The sequence below is a fragment of the Galendromus occidentalis genome, unplaced genomic scaffold (genome assembly GCF_000255335.2).
Source record: "Galendromus occidentalis unplaced genomic scaffold, Mocc_1.1 scf7180000077488, whole genome shotgun sequence".
Lineage (NCBI taxonomy): Eukaryota > Metazoa > Arthropoda > Arachnida > Mesostigmata > Phytoseiidae > Galendromus > Galendromus occidentalis.
The window spans coordinates 853,046-869,003 of NW_003805476.1; the positions used below are offsets into that span (position 1 = coordinate 853,046).

At 50.4% G+C, this 15,958-nt stretch overlaps 2 protein-coding genes and 1 pseudogene across 2 annotated transcripts; 2 read left to right on the top strand and 1 right to left on the bottom strand.

Moving 5' to 3' along the window:
- Window positions 1–566: 566 nt before the first annotated feature.
- On the top strand, window positions 567–1,940 carry LOC100902225 (sugar transporter ERD6-like 6; annotated as a pseudogene).
- A 1,459-nt stretch (window positions 1,941–3,399) lies between these two features.
- On the bottom strand, window positions 3,400–7,889 carry LOC114828382 (homeobox protein MSX-1-like). Its single transcript, XM_029112280.1, has 3 exons — window positions 7,663–7,889; window positions 6,421–6,571; window positions 3,400–3,582 (listed from the first exon to the last, which is right to left on the bottom strand). The coding sequence occupies exons 1-3, from the start codon at window positions 7,887–7,889 to the stop codon at window positions 3,400–3,402; spliced, it is 561 nt and encodes a 186-aa protein (XP_028968113.1).
- Window positions 7,890–10,388: 2,499 nt separating this feature from the next.
- Window positions 10,389–15,175, top strand: LOC100902366 (sodium-dependent glucose transporter 1A-like). The gene is made up of 9 exons (XM_003746158.1): window positions 10,389–10,463; window positions 10,718–10,844; window positions 10,978–11,136; window positions 12,010–12,195; window positions 13,648–13,796; window positions 13,881–14,103; window positions 14,351–14,536; window positions 14,689–14,837; window positions 14,963–15,175. The coding sequence occupies exons 1-9, from the start codon at window positions 10,389–10,391 to the stop codon at window positions 15,173–15,175; spliced, it is 1,467 nt and encodes a 488-aa protein (XP_003746206.1).
- Window positions 15,176–15,958: the final 783 nt, after the last annotated feature.

The window sequence follows — 15,958 nt, forward strand, 5'->3', positions numbered from 1 at the left end:
CTTGGGAATTCTGTGACACCGCTAATTTTCACTCGTGAATGCTCGACGGTTTTTTGAGCGCAGCATCCTCGATCGCGAGAAAGGGCGCCCGCTCAGGTCTTCTTTCCTGAGTAAGTTTCCGAGACGGGGATCTGTCGAAAGCCCTCGCCCAATATGCTCCCCGCTGGCCTCGAGGATCATTCATCTCAAGATCTCGATTCCACTGAGTTTTGCCTAGACTAACAATGAGCAATGAGAGCATGGAAACGTCATGTGGGCAGCGGACGATCGGGATCCGAGGGTGAGAAGCTCCAGAGGTCTTCCGCTGAACGAATGCGGGTAGATCCAATTGCAGTATCCATTTTCCAGTAGAGCTTCAATAAGACCGGATATACCGATTCTAGTCGCACGTTTACACAAATTTCAAAGGCTTAGATACACGCTACATCGTGGTCAATGAGTCGGCAAATTGCCTCTGTCACCCTGGAAAACAACAAAGTCCACTTCGCTTGTAAATCGGATTGGTACTGTAAGGGACACATAGAAACGAGCAGATGTTCTAGAAGAACTCGATGCCCCCCACGGGCATGGTGCTCGCCATGCTCGGAACTTATCTGGCCTCGCTCGGTGAGGGTCTGTGCATGGGATTTCCGAACTCCTCCAAGAACTTGTGGGAGAAAGTCTTCCCGAATCTGAGCGGAACGTGGTTCCGTCTACAGCTGCCCATCGGAGGAATCATCGGCTCCCTGACCAACGCTGTCTGTAACAAGAGCATCGGACGAAGCAAGACAATCATGGTGGGGGCTTTCGAGGCCTTGATCGCCATAGTCCTCCTCCTTATGGCAAAGCAGTCCGAGTCGCTTCGGGCATTATACCTCGGCGTTGTCTTCATGGGCGCCGCGTGCGGAATCGTCAGTCACACGGCCCAAACGTATTTACACGAAGTGAGTCATTACAAAACTCGAGGCAAAATCGTGTCCGGTCATCCAGCAGCTGTCGCCGTGGGACTATCTCTGAGTCTTCTGATCGGATCCAACGTCCATCTCCACGTTCTGACGTGTCTCAGCGTGCTGCCTTTTGTCTTCAGCTCTCTCGTGCTCGCCTTGTCGCCCGCCAGCCCCTTGTGGCTCGCGGAGAATAATCGCCCAAAAGAAGCGATCCAGTTCGCGCTGACGAAGTTGCATGGACCCTCAGATTTCGCAGATCGACAACTTCAACTTCTCACTTCCCGAAGAGCGATGATATTCTCGAACAGCGTCAAAACGCGGAGCGTACATGTACCCATGGCCATCAGCATGGGGTTGATGGTTTTGCAGCAACTGTCCGGTGTCAGCGGAGTTGTCGCGATACTCTACCAGTATGAGCTTTCGGGACGCATCATAATCGCGTTCTGTGTAACGCATACAGCCATGTCGATTGTCGCCGTTTTCCTGCATGACGTGGTCGGGCGGAAAAGTTTGCTCTACGTCTCATCGAGCATCGAATTTCTGGGTCTGATTATACTCGGAGCGACTTGGGGTTCCGTTAAGGTAGGCTTTCTCGGCGCGGAGAGATTCTCCGCAGGATTGATCACGGGCCTGTCTGTTTTCATGGGCGGATTTTCGATCGGATACGGTCCTGTGCCCTGGGTCATGATGAACGAGTTGAGTCCGTCGAAAGCCTAAACCTTCACGACTACTGCATCTACAACGACGAGCTGGATCTTCGACACTATCGTCACCGAAGCTTTCTCGCTGTTGCTCAAGGCGGCCGGCGGACCGGTCACTTTCTTTGTTTTTTCGATTTTCGTAGTCGTCAGCTTCGTCTTTGTGTATTTGTTCGTCCCGGAGACCTCGGGCTTGGCCATCGAACAATTGGAGAAAAGATTCCGGGATCTTTACGAAAAATTATTCGTGAGCCCAAGAGACTTGAGGGACGTGGTCATCAATGAAGTCGGGAACGACACTGAATCGCTTCAATAAAGCCGGACATTTCGATATTACGTGCACTTCTTCGGGAAAATCCTCGACTCTTGCCTATTTTACCCCGTTCGATGGTCCGCTATCTCCTTCCTCTCGATCAAATCACATCGGGTATCCGTCTCTCCGGAACTCATCGGGAGCGAAACTTTACGGGGAGGATCCGACTATTCAGAGTTTGGAGCAATGAAACGAGACTCTTCGGGACAGTCTGAGAGCGTTCCGATTAAGCGGACGATCTCATTAACCGGTGCACCCATTTGGCGGAGTCCACTGTTTGCTTATTCATCCGTTGACAGGGAGTCAACGCCCGCTGGACGTCCTTGTGGGTGTCTCGTGGGGCACTAGAAACAGATTTTCGTTCCGTGTGCTCGTTAATCAGTAATTGATGTACGTCGGGACAAATGAGATTATGAGGGCAAGTAACATCATGAAATGTTGCTCGAGCTGAACAGGACCTCAATGAATAAGGACGGAATGCTCGGCTGCTATAGCCAGAAGAACATCAATTCCTCGCGCAAACATTGAGGCTCCGTCGACTACCTGATGACTGATAAGTGCAACCCGGATCGTGGCATCAGCAACCACGAGCCGAAGAAGGAGTCCAGCCAAATATCATGAGGTTTCTGTCCAGGAGACGTTTGGGAGAAGTGACTGTATAACGCGATAGGTCTCGGTCAGCGGGAGACTTTTTGACTTGGTGAACCTGGGTATACCGAATAGGTATCCAGCAGCATTCCGCCATAAGCATACCGTAGGGAAAAGCACGGGGAGGAGACTCCATGAACACACTTTATTCGGGCTCATGTATGTACAACTAGCATCAGGTTCTCTTGTAGTTCATTGCCTCTCTCCGGATGTCCAGCCCCGAACGGAATCCCGCAAGAGGGCTTCATCACGGGAGGCGCGGAATACGGCTTCAGGGGTCCGATCGGACATGGGATAAAGCATGCGATTCAGCATCAGCTCGGAAACAACGAGAACAGACAATGCCAATTATTTATCGTCAGGTGACAAAAGATGTGTCCTCCATTGTTGGCGAGGTTGACACGATACGTGCGTAGTCTCAGCCGTACCTCCGCCCGAAACCTTGGACGAGCTTTATAAGTGTAGATTCTTAAATACATTATACCCTGTAAGCTCCGGAGACATAGAAAAAATTCTCATCGTACAATGAAATCTCGGCTAACCACTTGATCCCTTCGGCCGAGTCGACTGAAGTTGAAGTTCATCGCCTCGAGTCTAGATTCTATCGCTCGGATTGGAAGCCCATAAGGGTGGACTTGAAGATTTCAAGTCCGCTCTCCCTTGGAATAGTGTCCAGTGTGAGATTACGAAACCTCATCGATTGATCCATCGAGAGGAGGAGCTCGTTATCCGTAGGGTACGTCGAGCGAGGCGTCCGTGGGCCGAGGTTTCGCCGTGATGATATAGTCAGCTTCAATGACTGGCGCAGCTGCTCTCATACGTCACCTTTCCGCAATGCCGGCGGATCATCGGAGTTACCATCCACGAAAATGAGGTCTTTCGATGTCGCAATCTGAGTTTCCGATTGGGTTTGAGAGCATCCTTGAATGTCCGTTTGACTTTTCGCTTGTTTCTCGCGTTTTTCTCGAGCTCGCCGGTTTTGAAACCATATTTTGACCTGGAACGCGTAGAATCGGTTTTCAAGTGAGGTTTGCAAGTTCCGAGAACCTAAAGCACATGCGTAGCTCCTCGAATTCTCGCCGACGAGACCGGGGGCCTGGTGTTCCTCAGTAAGTGAAGAGCTGCATTGCCCTCGATCGCGCATCTCGTGATGACTCGCCCTGCGATGGTGAACATCGGATTGCGGTGGAGAATATTTTCACGTAATCACTTGATTGGTAAACATTGCCTGCCAGTTCAGCTTCCGCTCCGCTTGGAAGCCGGTCAATAGATCGCTAGCGGGCGACTATCGAGATTTCATCCCTCGCAGTCGGTTTCTCAATGAGATCATATCTTAATGAGCGTGGAATGGTCGGCGCAGAACGGAATGGATGGAAAGCAGAATCAACCGACCCGTGTGAGTGAGTCCTTCCAGACGGGGCTCATTGACTTCATCGCTGATTTCTGCGTTGTCGTAGTAGCCGTTCACCGAGCCGGCCCGCTGCCTGGGAGATTTCTCGACGAGCCGGTTCGCTACGGAGCGAGTGAGTTTCAGAAATATGAATTAATTTCTGATAAAATCGATAAGAATTAGAATGTAGAGAAACAGATCGGAGCTACCGACCACAACGTCGTGTTTGGGGCTTGGCCACACGAAAATGCGCATGCAAACTCACAGGGACGAGCGATATCAGTTCCGACAAATACCAGAAAAGGGAGAAACTCCGAGCCGGCGATATCTAGAATTAGCAAGCCTTGCACTCAATGCTCACGCTGCTATTCAATCCGTTCACCCCGTTCATTCAATTCCGTGATGGTAATGTCGAGTCGCGGAGTCGATTCCCGATGAAAATCCATTCACAAAGAAATTGTCCACTCGAAAACCGTCAAATCGAGTTCCTCCTGATATTCGTTTACAGGTACGTTCTGCGGATAGCTGCTGGAATCGCTCTCAACCAAAAACCCGAATCAGGTAGGGCAGAGTTTGTCGCTTGAAATTCTGTTATACAAAGAGGCACGAACTACCTACTTGGCTAAGATGCTGGTGAGCTCTCGAGGGAATCCCCCCGAGAAAAAGCCCACAGCGGGTTTCGGGAAGCGGATTCCGAAAGAGGAGAAAATTCCGCTCCGTAAAGCGAAGGGATCCGATCGGTCGTATGCACCAATCGTAATTGTTCAATGAAAAACTCTAAATCTGGCGTAAGATGGAATCGCAAGAGCACCATGTCTCGGCGCAATTAAGGGACCCCCCTGGGATAAGTCGGGAGCTGCGTCTCAAATCAAAATGTATCACAAAGCTCCTCTTCCCGAAAATAGAAAGATAATCCCTGGTTCGGTCTAGTGTGTCGTCCGCATTGGTCGTGTTAGGTCTGACTTTACGTGAAGCTCGAATCTGAGCATTTCCTCAATCAAACGAAGTCCCGCTCAATAGCCTCATTGTTGCGTGCACTAAACGATAGAATTCGAGCCGCTCCCGGCAAATCCCTGCAGTACACGAAAATCAGTGAAGTGTATGATCTCCATTTGTTTGAGAGTCGCATCTGCCGTCTCCAAATAATTGGCTTCGCAGTCAAGCCTCGTCGTCGTTGCGCACTCGTCGTGTCGGAACATTGTGCCTACTCGAAGCGAGCACTTCCATCCGACTTTGTGACTTTGTGTCTATCGAACGGGGGATGCAAGCCGTCAGAGCGAGCTAGCGAGCGAACACAAAGGATCGCCGCTGTCATCTCTGATGATGAGACCATTGAGCTCTCAATCTGCCCAATCCTTACTGTGACAGGCAAGCGGAGAGATCGACTCGTCGAAAGCTCACCTCAACTCGCCCGCTCCGCTGGGAGGCGAAGAAACAATGAATTTATTGGCTGGCAGCCCGCAAGAACTCCACGCCGTTGTCAGCCTTGATAATGAGACCATACAAGATCGTCTCGAGAGTACGACGGGGGAGGCAACGAGAATTTTTTTCCCGTGAGGAAGAGCTCAAACGCCACCGGATCAACAGAAAATTCTACAAAATACGTGCACGATTCCTCGCAATAAAATAATTGGCCACGATATTCTCGCTTCGGGGACCGTCTTCGGATGGAACGATAATAAGCCGATCCAAGCTCACTTGAATCGACTCCTACGGAGAGTGACTGGGACTTCGACGAAGCTTGGCGGAATGCGCTGCAGCGAAATTCGCTTTATCAGTGTATCGCGAACAGACGACGCCGCCGCTGTCACTGCCACCGATGACGGTGACGTCGAGATCCGCTGATGAAGTCTCTCGGCCGTATCTCGGACTGATGCGTCACTTCAAGCGCCATCGTCATCGCGATCTTCCTCGTCACCGTGTCTGAAGCCAACTCGTCAAAGCTGTCATTTATATACACTTATTAAATTCTTATCGCGCTTCTAGCCGCGCGACGGCCTGTCCGTCGATTCCGCCTGCGGGTCAGCTAGCTATTTACTCAAAAGCCTTGATCCCTCTATCAACCGTCGACGCCAATCCCCTAACATATTTTCTCATTATATTTGCCATTATCATCGAAATAATCAAATTGATAAACCATGCATTTAGCGTCGTCTGTCGATAGATTGTCAAACTGGGGCGCACACACTGCGACGATTCGGCGAACCAATCAGAAACGTCATGTCCAGCTGACTTGACTGTATCTCTTGCTCCCTGCGCTTATCCAATCGTTTCTCACAGGACTTTCGACCTTCAGCGCTATTGCCGTCGGCAGAAGCCCGGTGACTTTGACGTTCCTGGTAGTCGGCGATCACCGCTCCAAGATTCCACAAACTGCTCCTTCAGTTTCGAGAGTGCTCCCGATTCCATCGTTCGAATTCGGAAAGGGGTGGGATTGCCACTTACCCGAACATCGCTCATATGCAAGTCACGGGCGAGTTTTTGAACCTCCGAGCCGCTTAGATAGGGCGATTCTTTGAATCTCCCTTCAAGCACAGCCAATTGCTCCGAGTTGAATGGGATCCTTGGAGATCTGGATAAATATTTCCTTTTTTTCGGCAGTTCGTGGCCCACGAGATCACCTGCTTGGAAAACAGTAAATTATCTTTTGATGATGGACAATTGAGACATTATCAGGGACTAGACCCTCGAGGAGGAAGCTCATTCGCGCAACGGGAAGAGGGGGATCCAGTTCCGATCCGGAGCGATCGAGTCCCCAATGATGATTGATTCACGCTCTGATTCTAACTGCGGGGGGGGGGAGGCGCTAGAGACTGAGTGAGGCTTTACATCTGGGCGCCTCCAAGACTCCCCATGTAACCCACTGTATGCCACTCCATGACATTCTCGTATCTGGAAGAACGTGCTCGAGTGCTTCCTCTTCACCGCATACACTGCAATCAATCTGTTCGAATCTTGATTTGAATTTTCTGCTGCTGACAGGCTGATACGAGAATTTTCTGCTCCATCCTCGCTTGTGCGTGTCCCTCCCGGAGAGAGTTACGAGCTCTAATTCATAAGGAAGAAAGTTCAGAAGAGATTTCAGGCGTGATAACAAGCTGGATAGCTCGGAGTGTTTCGATCGAACCTTGTCGTGCGATTTGTGGGGAAAGACGGAGCCCTGGATGACGCAAAAGATTGATTAGATTTTCGGGCACCGACTCGGAGTTGAACTTGAAAGATGCAGAACCAGGATTGGTCAAAATTGAACAGCGGTTCAGGATATGCCCTCAGAGGTCTATCGGCAGTGAGCTATTCCAGCTCGGGGAGATTCGCCTGGCGTCAAACTTCTAGTGGGACCGTCGTGGAGGAGATTGAGTACATTTCACTGTCCGTGGATGATGTTTTATCACGTTGAGCCACTTGTGACTGAGGGAGTCGGATGGAGGACGCCGGACGGCCCATAATAGCCCCGGCTCCCGACGGATCGTTGATGCGTATTGGCTATTTTCCCTAAGCGGCCGTAATTTCGACCCGCAGGCTAAGTCCCAGCTCCTCGTGTCTGGAGCTGGAGGAGCCTACGCGCGAACAACCAATCTTCGCGAAGCTCGATTTGATTTCCACTCTCTCGGACCGGAGTCGGCGGGATCAGACTCCCGGGGTTAGAGATCGATCCAAGTGATCGTCGATTCGAATTACAAAAATATCTGCCCTTCGAACTTACGTTGCAGTCGAGGTGGATTATATCGCGTGCAGCTTATCCAATCAAAATGGTCACCAGATTCCCTCAAGAGTGGTATCGCAGGCAGGAGATACCGAGAATAGGACGCCTCTCCAGCGGGTGGCGATCTGCTTCCTTGAGAGCTACAGCTGGCGCCTCTTTGCAATATGGACTCAATCGAGAAGTTCCGTTTTTTCTGTTCGAGATCAGTCATCGCGACTTCCGACGCTCCCTGAAAATTCGGGATGGTACGGCATCAGCGTCAACATAGTAACCGAGGCGAAGCATGCGCCTCAGCGACTCGGCTGAGCCCGGGTACGGGTCCGGGCGGAGGAGTCACTGTCGGGGATGTGATCTGTCTAAGGCAGGGTCCCGAATGTAAATTGTGATCGTAAGTTAATTGATTCGTAACTCAATCGAGATCCGCTCTAGTTCCGCATTGAGCTTTTTCTGCTCTGTGATCATAAATTCCGCATTCAAATGACTAAACGCGCAAATCCAGGCAAGTCTGTAATTTGAGTGCGATCGAGCTACATTGTTTCTCTTCGGTTTCTCTTAAGTTGGAACTATTTATGATCCGCTATCTCATCTGATGCAGTCTAAACGGGGGAGGGCTTTCTCAACGAGGCTTCGAGCAATTATTGTCTATCTTCTCAGGCTCGAGTTCGAGAATAAGCAAATGAGCCCGATGAACCTTACCTGCCGGATCTGTCCTCAGAGTAAATTACTGCGGAACTCCGTTTGAGCTCCGACAGTTGCAGCGGACATTTCTGTGTTGCTCCAACATGATAGACCAAGCTAGCTTGAGCGGTACTTCATGCACTTTTCACCATAGAACACGATTCCGAAGACTTCCGAAGCGACCACCACTCGAATGGAAGTTTCTTCTTCTTCGGTCCCCACACACGGCCGGAAAGTTCAGATGTCCACGCAGCGAAACAGGGCACAACTCGATACCGGTGGTAGAATTTCTCCGAGCGGCGTCGCCAGAGCACCAGATCTGCAACCGCTAGGCGGAGACTCCGGCCGTTGGTGGGAGGAGCAGTAGTCAGTACGCTGGAGGCGGTACTCCCTGCGCGTACTGCTTCAGATGAGTACTTATTCGGATGCTAGGTCGAGTCTGATGTGCTCCTCTTCTGCTTATCGCTTCGTGGCGCAGAACACCTGTAGCTACCGAAAACCGCCGGGATGAGGGGAAGGGGGCGAAACGGATTCGAGCTTCTTCAGCCGGCTGTCGTATTCAGCACTCTTCCCCAAGGAGCGTCGATTAACGCCGCGTCGTTGGTTTCGCTGAGGCGTCTCTGATTCAATCAGTTTCACATAGACACAGAGCATCAAAACTTATGGTGGAGACGAAATATCGTATTTTGAGGTCTTCCTTTCCGGTAGAATACTCCGCGAAATCCTCCCAGAAGACAATGATCTAGGACTCATTACCGGGAAATCGCTGTTTCATGAAGCCATAGAGAATGGATACGTCCTTGTTCATTGGAAAGCTCCCATGACTCTTCATAAGATGTACCGTCTCTTACTCAATCTGTTCATAATTACCCGGGGGCTCGTATGAGAGCCGTTCGAAACCGATGAACACGGACCATGAAAAGCACACTCGCTCATCTTTTTTCGGATGTATATAAGATTAAGCTATTCCAAGGTCTCTGAGATTCACTCCGCCCCTGTCACCACGGAAAATTCCCTTATCCATATATGGATCGCCGATGGCACACCGAGGATGCGGCTTCCCGTATCCCCAACCCTTTATACATCATTCTAATCAAATGAATCGATCAGGGTTATTGCGTCTTGTTGACGGCGAAATCAGCGAGCTTTCGTTCGAGGCCATATCGATAGGTTTGAGTTTCTCTTATTTGAACTGGTCAAGAAGGGAAACCGCTGCCACGTCGATTGAGGACGATCGTCACTCGCAACACGAAGTCCTACATTTCCTTTTTTTAGGATGTCATCTAATGCCGCTTCCGCTGAATCATCGATGTCTTGGTCGATGGATAATCCATGATATATTTCAGGAACAAATTTTTGCGTTCGCCCCACCGGACTTTGTGAGGTATTGGTGCGTCATTAACGGCTGAATCCTTTATGGCACATGTGACTTCACTCGTGGTAAGTTGGTCCGTTCCGCTTGGATGCAGCCGAACTCCATTTCCCCTTCCCCCTCATTCCTTGAGCTTCTGATCGCAGTCATTGATCTCACTGAGAATGAATGAACATTCAAGTGGCTAATTCTCCTACTCCAGCTATCTTCCTGCCCCGCTGCCAGAGGGATTCGTACTATCGGATCGAGGTTGGGGATACATTCGAACGCTTCCCTCCGGAATCCATGGTCGTGCGGCCTTATCGAGCAAGGGGTGAAGTCATCCATACTTTCGGTTTGTGGCGTGACGAAGCTTCTTCCGATCGTTTCACTGGATCCCTGTCGACGCAAGCGAGGTATCAGGCTACGTGTCGGGGATGTCTGAGGCGTCCTAGATCTCATAGACGACGGTGAAACGTTTTCAAGAGTCTTCTCTCTCATACCTCGAGCTCAACCGGAGGTGGGTGATAAGACTCCTCTGGATGACATTTCCGAACTCCTTCCGACTTCTCCACGCTCGTGAGCATGGCCACGAGGCTTCCCTTCAGACAATTTCACCTGTCGACCTGAGACGCTCATTGATCATATGTTTTCAGTGACCGTCTTTGAACGACGTTCAAAATGACAAAAGTATCGGAACGCTCCGCAATGGACTGGTGGCACACCGCCAATCTGATCTTGGTGGTCTTCGGCGTGGTGAGCTTCGGACCGAGGGTCCGGTAGCCCTGCGCTCACCTTGCTCCGGACCGAGGGTCCGGTTGCCTTGCATTCACCTTGCTTCGTCCCCGTCTATCTAGAGTCTAGAGTTTAGGCTCGAGAGAGTCTAGACTTGAGTCTGGGCTCTAAAGTGGGGAGACTACTGTGGATGAAATGCGGCTTGGCTAGAATTTTCTGTAGAACCGGGGATGATTTGACATCGCAAATAATGGATTTTTTCCCCGATTATACAGGGACTGGTGAACAGTCTTCTCGGGCCATCTTTGATCGACCTGGGCGAGATCTATGCCTCAGCCCCGAACGAGGTCGCCGTCATGAATTCATATAGAGCGCTTGGCCTATTCATCGGATCATGCGTCGGTGGGTCGAATGGATCGAGCGAGCCGTATTTCCTTTTGACTGAGTGAGATTGAGGTTTTTCTGCGGCTCCGGTTGCCCCGGAACGCGTCCAACACCGAGAGCCGAGCTTCGAAGGTTTTCTCGCTCTTTACAGGAGGCTTCCTCTATGAGCGTATCAATGATCAAATCTTGATGATAGCTATGGGTGTCATCTACGGTGCGGGGACGGTCCTGAATCCAGTCCTCCCGGACCTCAACTACTTCCACGTTCTGGGCTTCTCCGCCGGAGTTTCCATCGGAATATGTCATATCGGTAAGAGGACGCTCCAGCATTGGGAAAAAAATTCCCACAGGTAGTGTCGTCATGACACTACCGCGATTGGACGTGAAACGTCTCTCCAATGATTTTTTGCAATGCTCATCAACAGAGTAATAATGATTTCCCCACGATTTCCTCATTCAACAACTCTTCGGTATGAAATTCTTCATCGCAATCTCTCTCACCGATCAAGTTTTCCGAAAAAAAAATCAGAGGTAGCAGCAGAGCCACTGCCGTGTAGAGGACGTGAATCGTCTTTGGAATGGCCATTCGTAAGACTCGAGCATCGTCATTATCTCTTCAAACTCAGCACGTACTTTTAGGTCTCATTATCACTGGTGTAGTCGAACTCTTCACCGAAGTTGGGGAAATATCTTCTTCTGAGTGGAAAATATCTTCTTTTGAGTGGAAATTATCTTCTTTTGAGTGGAAATTATCTTCTTCTGAGTGGAAAATATCTTCTTCTGAGTGGAAAATATCTTCTTCTGAGTTTTGAAAGAGGTGGATGCGGAATTGCGTTGCTAGCCATTGGGCCGTTACGCGCGCTCTGGAAATTCGAAATCGCCCTCTCCCAGGAGCAGCCATGTTCACGGGCGAATCGGGCGCATAGGGTGTCATTCTTGCGTCCAGGAGTTCATCTGTGCATTGGGGAATTCCGTAGGAAGTATATGAAATTGATGTCCCGTAAATTTGCTATCTGAAGACACCAACCGGGGGTCGATCGGTGTGGAAGGCGCGGAGCTGCAGGGCGAAGAAAATGGACAAGTTTCGTCACTTTTGGTGAAATACTAGGCCAACCTTTTTAAAGACGTTTCACGCCGAAAATTATCTAAATTCAAAGTCAAGTGCATTGACGGGCTGTTTCAGTCTATCCAATGAGACTCGAGAGCCTCAAGGACTGCGAAGGAATGCTCCTTCTGATCAAAAACGTCATGGTAAAGGAATACATTAACCGCACGACCCTAATGAGCACGAGTAATACCGTCGTGAAAAAAAGTAGCGATGATACAGTTCAAGCTCAGAACGGCTCACGTCAATGGTGGACCGACGAAGGTCCAGGCACCGATTTCGAGGGATTGAGGGAGCAAGCGTCGACATCCATTGTTGCCGATGGGAACAATTCTATTAAGCTACGTGTTTGATGCGGGGCGATGAGTTACGTTCCGCCTACGGATATTCACCGCGCCACTGAGAAAGCCTCTCACAATAGACGGAGAATCGGTGCATGAAAAACGATGTGCGTATATAATCAGGACGAGTCGCACACCTTTTCCTTTCGGAATGAAATTTTTCTGGAGCCTAAGACCCTAATCAGCTAGCGGCACTGGACGGCCCAAAAGCAAACTCCACGTTGTGAGTCAAATCAGCGTCAAAAATCAATGTTGAAGAGCGCCACAGGCATATTTATCGAGTGGGCGCGATGATTTTTAGGAAGATCGGAAACTCGAGTCGTAAGGACCCTGATCAATCACAGATTCAATTCAAACTCGAATGAGAGAATCGTCCGTAAATTGTCTGGCGATCGACACAATTGAGTTGAATTACCGTGCGCAATTATAATAGTTCTAGCCTCTCGAAAGCGGCGTTAAATCGTTACAAGAAGAAGTACATTGAACGCGCCCCCAACTCGGACTTGAAGATGTTTCACGACGAAAAGCAGGCGCCAGTTCAGTTCCGACTGAATTGATGAGTGATATAGGCTTGCGTGGTTTGGATGTTCTTCAATGGCGGAAAAGCACACGCATAATGATAGGTGGCGTCGGTCGCATTCACAAAATTAGCGTGCTTCGTGGATCCTCCACTGAGGGTTAAATCCATGCAAAAGTGTTGACTTGCGAGGGACGCCTTTCTCTGATTGATCAAATGGAGATGAACAGCAAGATGGAAGAAACGTGAAACTTGGAACCGGTGAGATGTGTAGTGTGCGAGTATGGACACTTCGCAATTTCGGCAATTTCACCGAATGTCATTGAATCACACGTTATTCGAGAAGCAGTTTACTCCCCCCGAAATGTTATCGCTCCCGGAAGCTCGTAAGATAGCTAGAGGTAGCTCGTAAGTTTTCGTGGGATCTCGTAAATCGGGGAAATTGACTCCGATCTCGGACGAGATTCCAGCGTCAGTTTTGCCACGGAGGAATAGTGAGCGTATGCCGCCGAGTCCAAAGTCCTCGCATGAGCTCCTGGAATTCCTTGATATCCCTAGGTCCGGGATGACATCGCTGTCCGAGCTTGACACGTCCGTTGCTTCAGCCAGAGATCATAAGGAGACTGCTCCTGCGTTGTGACGAATGGGGTGCGTCGCCATGACGGCGCCCCTTCTTTAGCAGGGGTCCTTATAATCGTGCGACGAAGCACGCTGTCCTCCGTTGAAAACCATGCCGAGTTCATCCTGAATGTTCCACCATCTCTCTTCCTCACTAGCATAGAATCCTGTTGTAATTTTTCGGAGAGATTTCCGCCGGGATGGTGTCGATAACTTGCTGGGTTTTGAATGATTTTGCAGGCTCTCAAGTGCGTCTAGTCAAAATCTGGGCCGAAGATAGCGCTCCAGCCATCCAAGCTATTCACGCCTCTTACGGTGTTGGAGCAACGATCGGGCCTTTCCTGGGAGCTCCATTTTTGAGTTCGAGGGAGAACGGTCTCATCGTGAGGGTGAGTTCTCGTCCATCGATCCGGGCGAACCCCGCAGTTCTGAAAGTAAGAAGCCTGGTCCTGAGTCTTTGCTGTTTTTCGCAGGAATCGGAATTGCATGTCCCATACGCGGCTTCCGGATTTCTCTATCTTTTGATCCTTGTTTCGATGGTGGGGGCATACTTCGCTGACCCCGTCGGCATCCAGAAGGCCAAGGAAAACGAAAGGGCGGCGGATGCCGATTCGGACGGAACTTTTGAAACCCTCCTCATGACGCTGCTATTCTTCTACTTGACGATCAGTGTGAATAGCGAATCAACATTCAGCAGTGAGCGATTTCGACTTCCTGAGATTACATCAAAGAAATCGGGAGGAGCCAGTCACCAGAATTACATTGTTTTTTCTCGACTTCTGTTTCCTCGGCTATTAGTATCCATCAATGGAATCGGTTCTCGCAGAGGAGTTTCAGAAATCCTCGGAACTCCTACCTTCCGAATATTCGAGAGCCGCGTCTTTGACGCTCCTCCCTTCTCACTCAATACCGGGGACAGTTCTGATTTTGCGCTATTTTGCAGCCCTCATATCGGTTTACGCTTTTGCCAGCCCATCCCTTCAGTTTTCAAAGGCCGATGCAGCTTACTTGGCGGGGGTATTCTGGACAACTTTCACGGGCGGCCGGATCGTTTCAATCTTCATAGCGGCTTTCTTCGACGTGAAGCAACTTCTGCTGGTGTCCCACTCTCTCGTTTTGTGCGCATCGGGTTAGTGACAAAAATTATAAGCATGTATATGAGCGTCGATTAGGCTCCCGATTCTTCCTAGTCGAGCGAGAGAAACAGGCACGACTCGCTCGAGCCCCAGGATTCGATATGCAAGTCGGTGATTTATTAACTGTCTAGTGCGAACTTCGCAGGTATCCTCGTAGTCTTCGGTGGCTCTGCTGCGTGTACGTGGATCGGAGTCGCCATGATGGGTTCCGGTGTGTCTTCAATGTACGGCGCCGCAAAAGCTCTGGTTTTCAATTACTTCCACCTGCGGCATTTCCACATAAGCGTGATCCTTGTAAGTTTGCTAGCGGTGGACTCGCGAATCGGGAGAACACATCTGCCGGGAGAAAATCTCAGTCTAGAGAATACGTGGAGGATATCCTGGCGAGGACGCAAATTATCGTTTGACCATTTCCACAGACGGGTGCGTGTTTGGGTATCGCCATCCCCGCCTACTTCGTGCCACCGGTCGTGGAGAGCTGGCCGATGTTCCTCCCGTACTATACTGGATGTTGTAATATAACGCACCTGCTGATTCTACTCTTGATGTTCCGCGCCGTCAGAGGAAAGCAGACGATACATGCGAGGAAGGGGGATCGGCACAGGGTATCAAAAGAAAATGTTGTCGTGTGATCTTGCCTCCACCTTCTACGGATTGAGAGGGATGAAACCAGTGACGCAACTGGCCGAAAACGATGCACCCCATTTGGGCGCGAGCCATTTTGGCGCGGCCGTTTGGGCGCCGGTTCATTTGGGCGCCGGTCCATTTGGGCGCGAACTTTTTGGGCACCAGTCCATTTGGGCATCCGTCTATTTGGGCGCGAGCCGTTTGGGCGCCCCAGCGGTCTACGGGCCTGAGAATTCACTTTCTGCCTGGGTAGCAACTCGCAGGTCCTCCCAGTATTTGATCGTTGAAGATATGGATGAGTGGGGCGTGTGCGGGTACGCGGGAACGACCATATCAACGCGGGGCGCGGGAACGGTGTTCGATTGCGAAGCTGAAGAAAAAATCAATACAAACATGTCGTCGGTTCCCACTTTCGTCAAATCAAGCCGTGGTCGGGATAAATTGTGCTTGGAGGGGCACACGTATGTATTTGACAAGAGCAGCTCGGATGGTACAGAGGATTCCTGGCGCTGAATGTTCAAGAAAACTTGAAAGATCCGTTTGCACCGAACCATCGCTACCAATGAGGTCAATTTTGTCTCTGGATATCATAGCGATTCTTCGGATACGGCTGCGATAGAGGTTGCGAGCAGGAGAGAAGCGTTGAGACGACGGGCTGCAGAGACCCAAGGAAGTCCAGCTCAAGTTATCAACCATGTCCAGAGTGGAGCATCGTTGCCATCCAGATGGAATTCCCCTCAAACCGCTTGCTCGCGAAAGTCCTGAACCGTGTCCGCAAGGCTTGCGCA

Excerpts from the sequence above, each read along its gene's own strand:
- LOC114828382 (XM_029112280.1), bottom strand. The coding sequence starts at position 7,889 with ATGACTGATCTCGAACAGAAAAAACGGAACTTCTCGATTGAGTCCATA. Across the intron at positions 6,572-7,662 it reads CAACGTAAGTTCGAAGGGCA|GAAAAAAAGGAAATATTTAT; the intron begins GATATTTTTGTA and ends CCACGAACTGCC. Across the intron at positions 3,583-6,420 it reads TGCATATGAGCGATGTTCGG|GTCAAAATATGGTTTCAAAA; the intron begins GTAAGTGGCAAT and ends TACGCGTTCCAG.
- LOC100902366 (XM_003746158.1), top strand. The coding sequence starts at position 10,389 with ATGACAAAAGTATCGGAACGCTCCGCAATGGACTGGTGGCACACCGCC. Across the intron at positions 11,137-12,009 it reads CATCGGAATATGTCATATCG|TCTATCCAATGAGACTCGAG; the intron begins GTAAGAGGACGC and ends GGGCTGTTTCAG. Across the intron at positions 12,196-13,647 it reads TCAATGGTGGACCGACGAAG|GCTCTCAAGTGCGTCTAGTC; the intron begins GTCCAGGCACCG and ends ATGATTTTGCAG.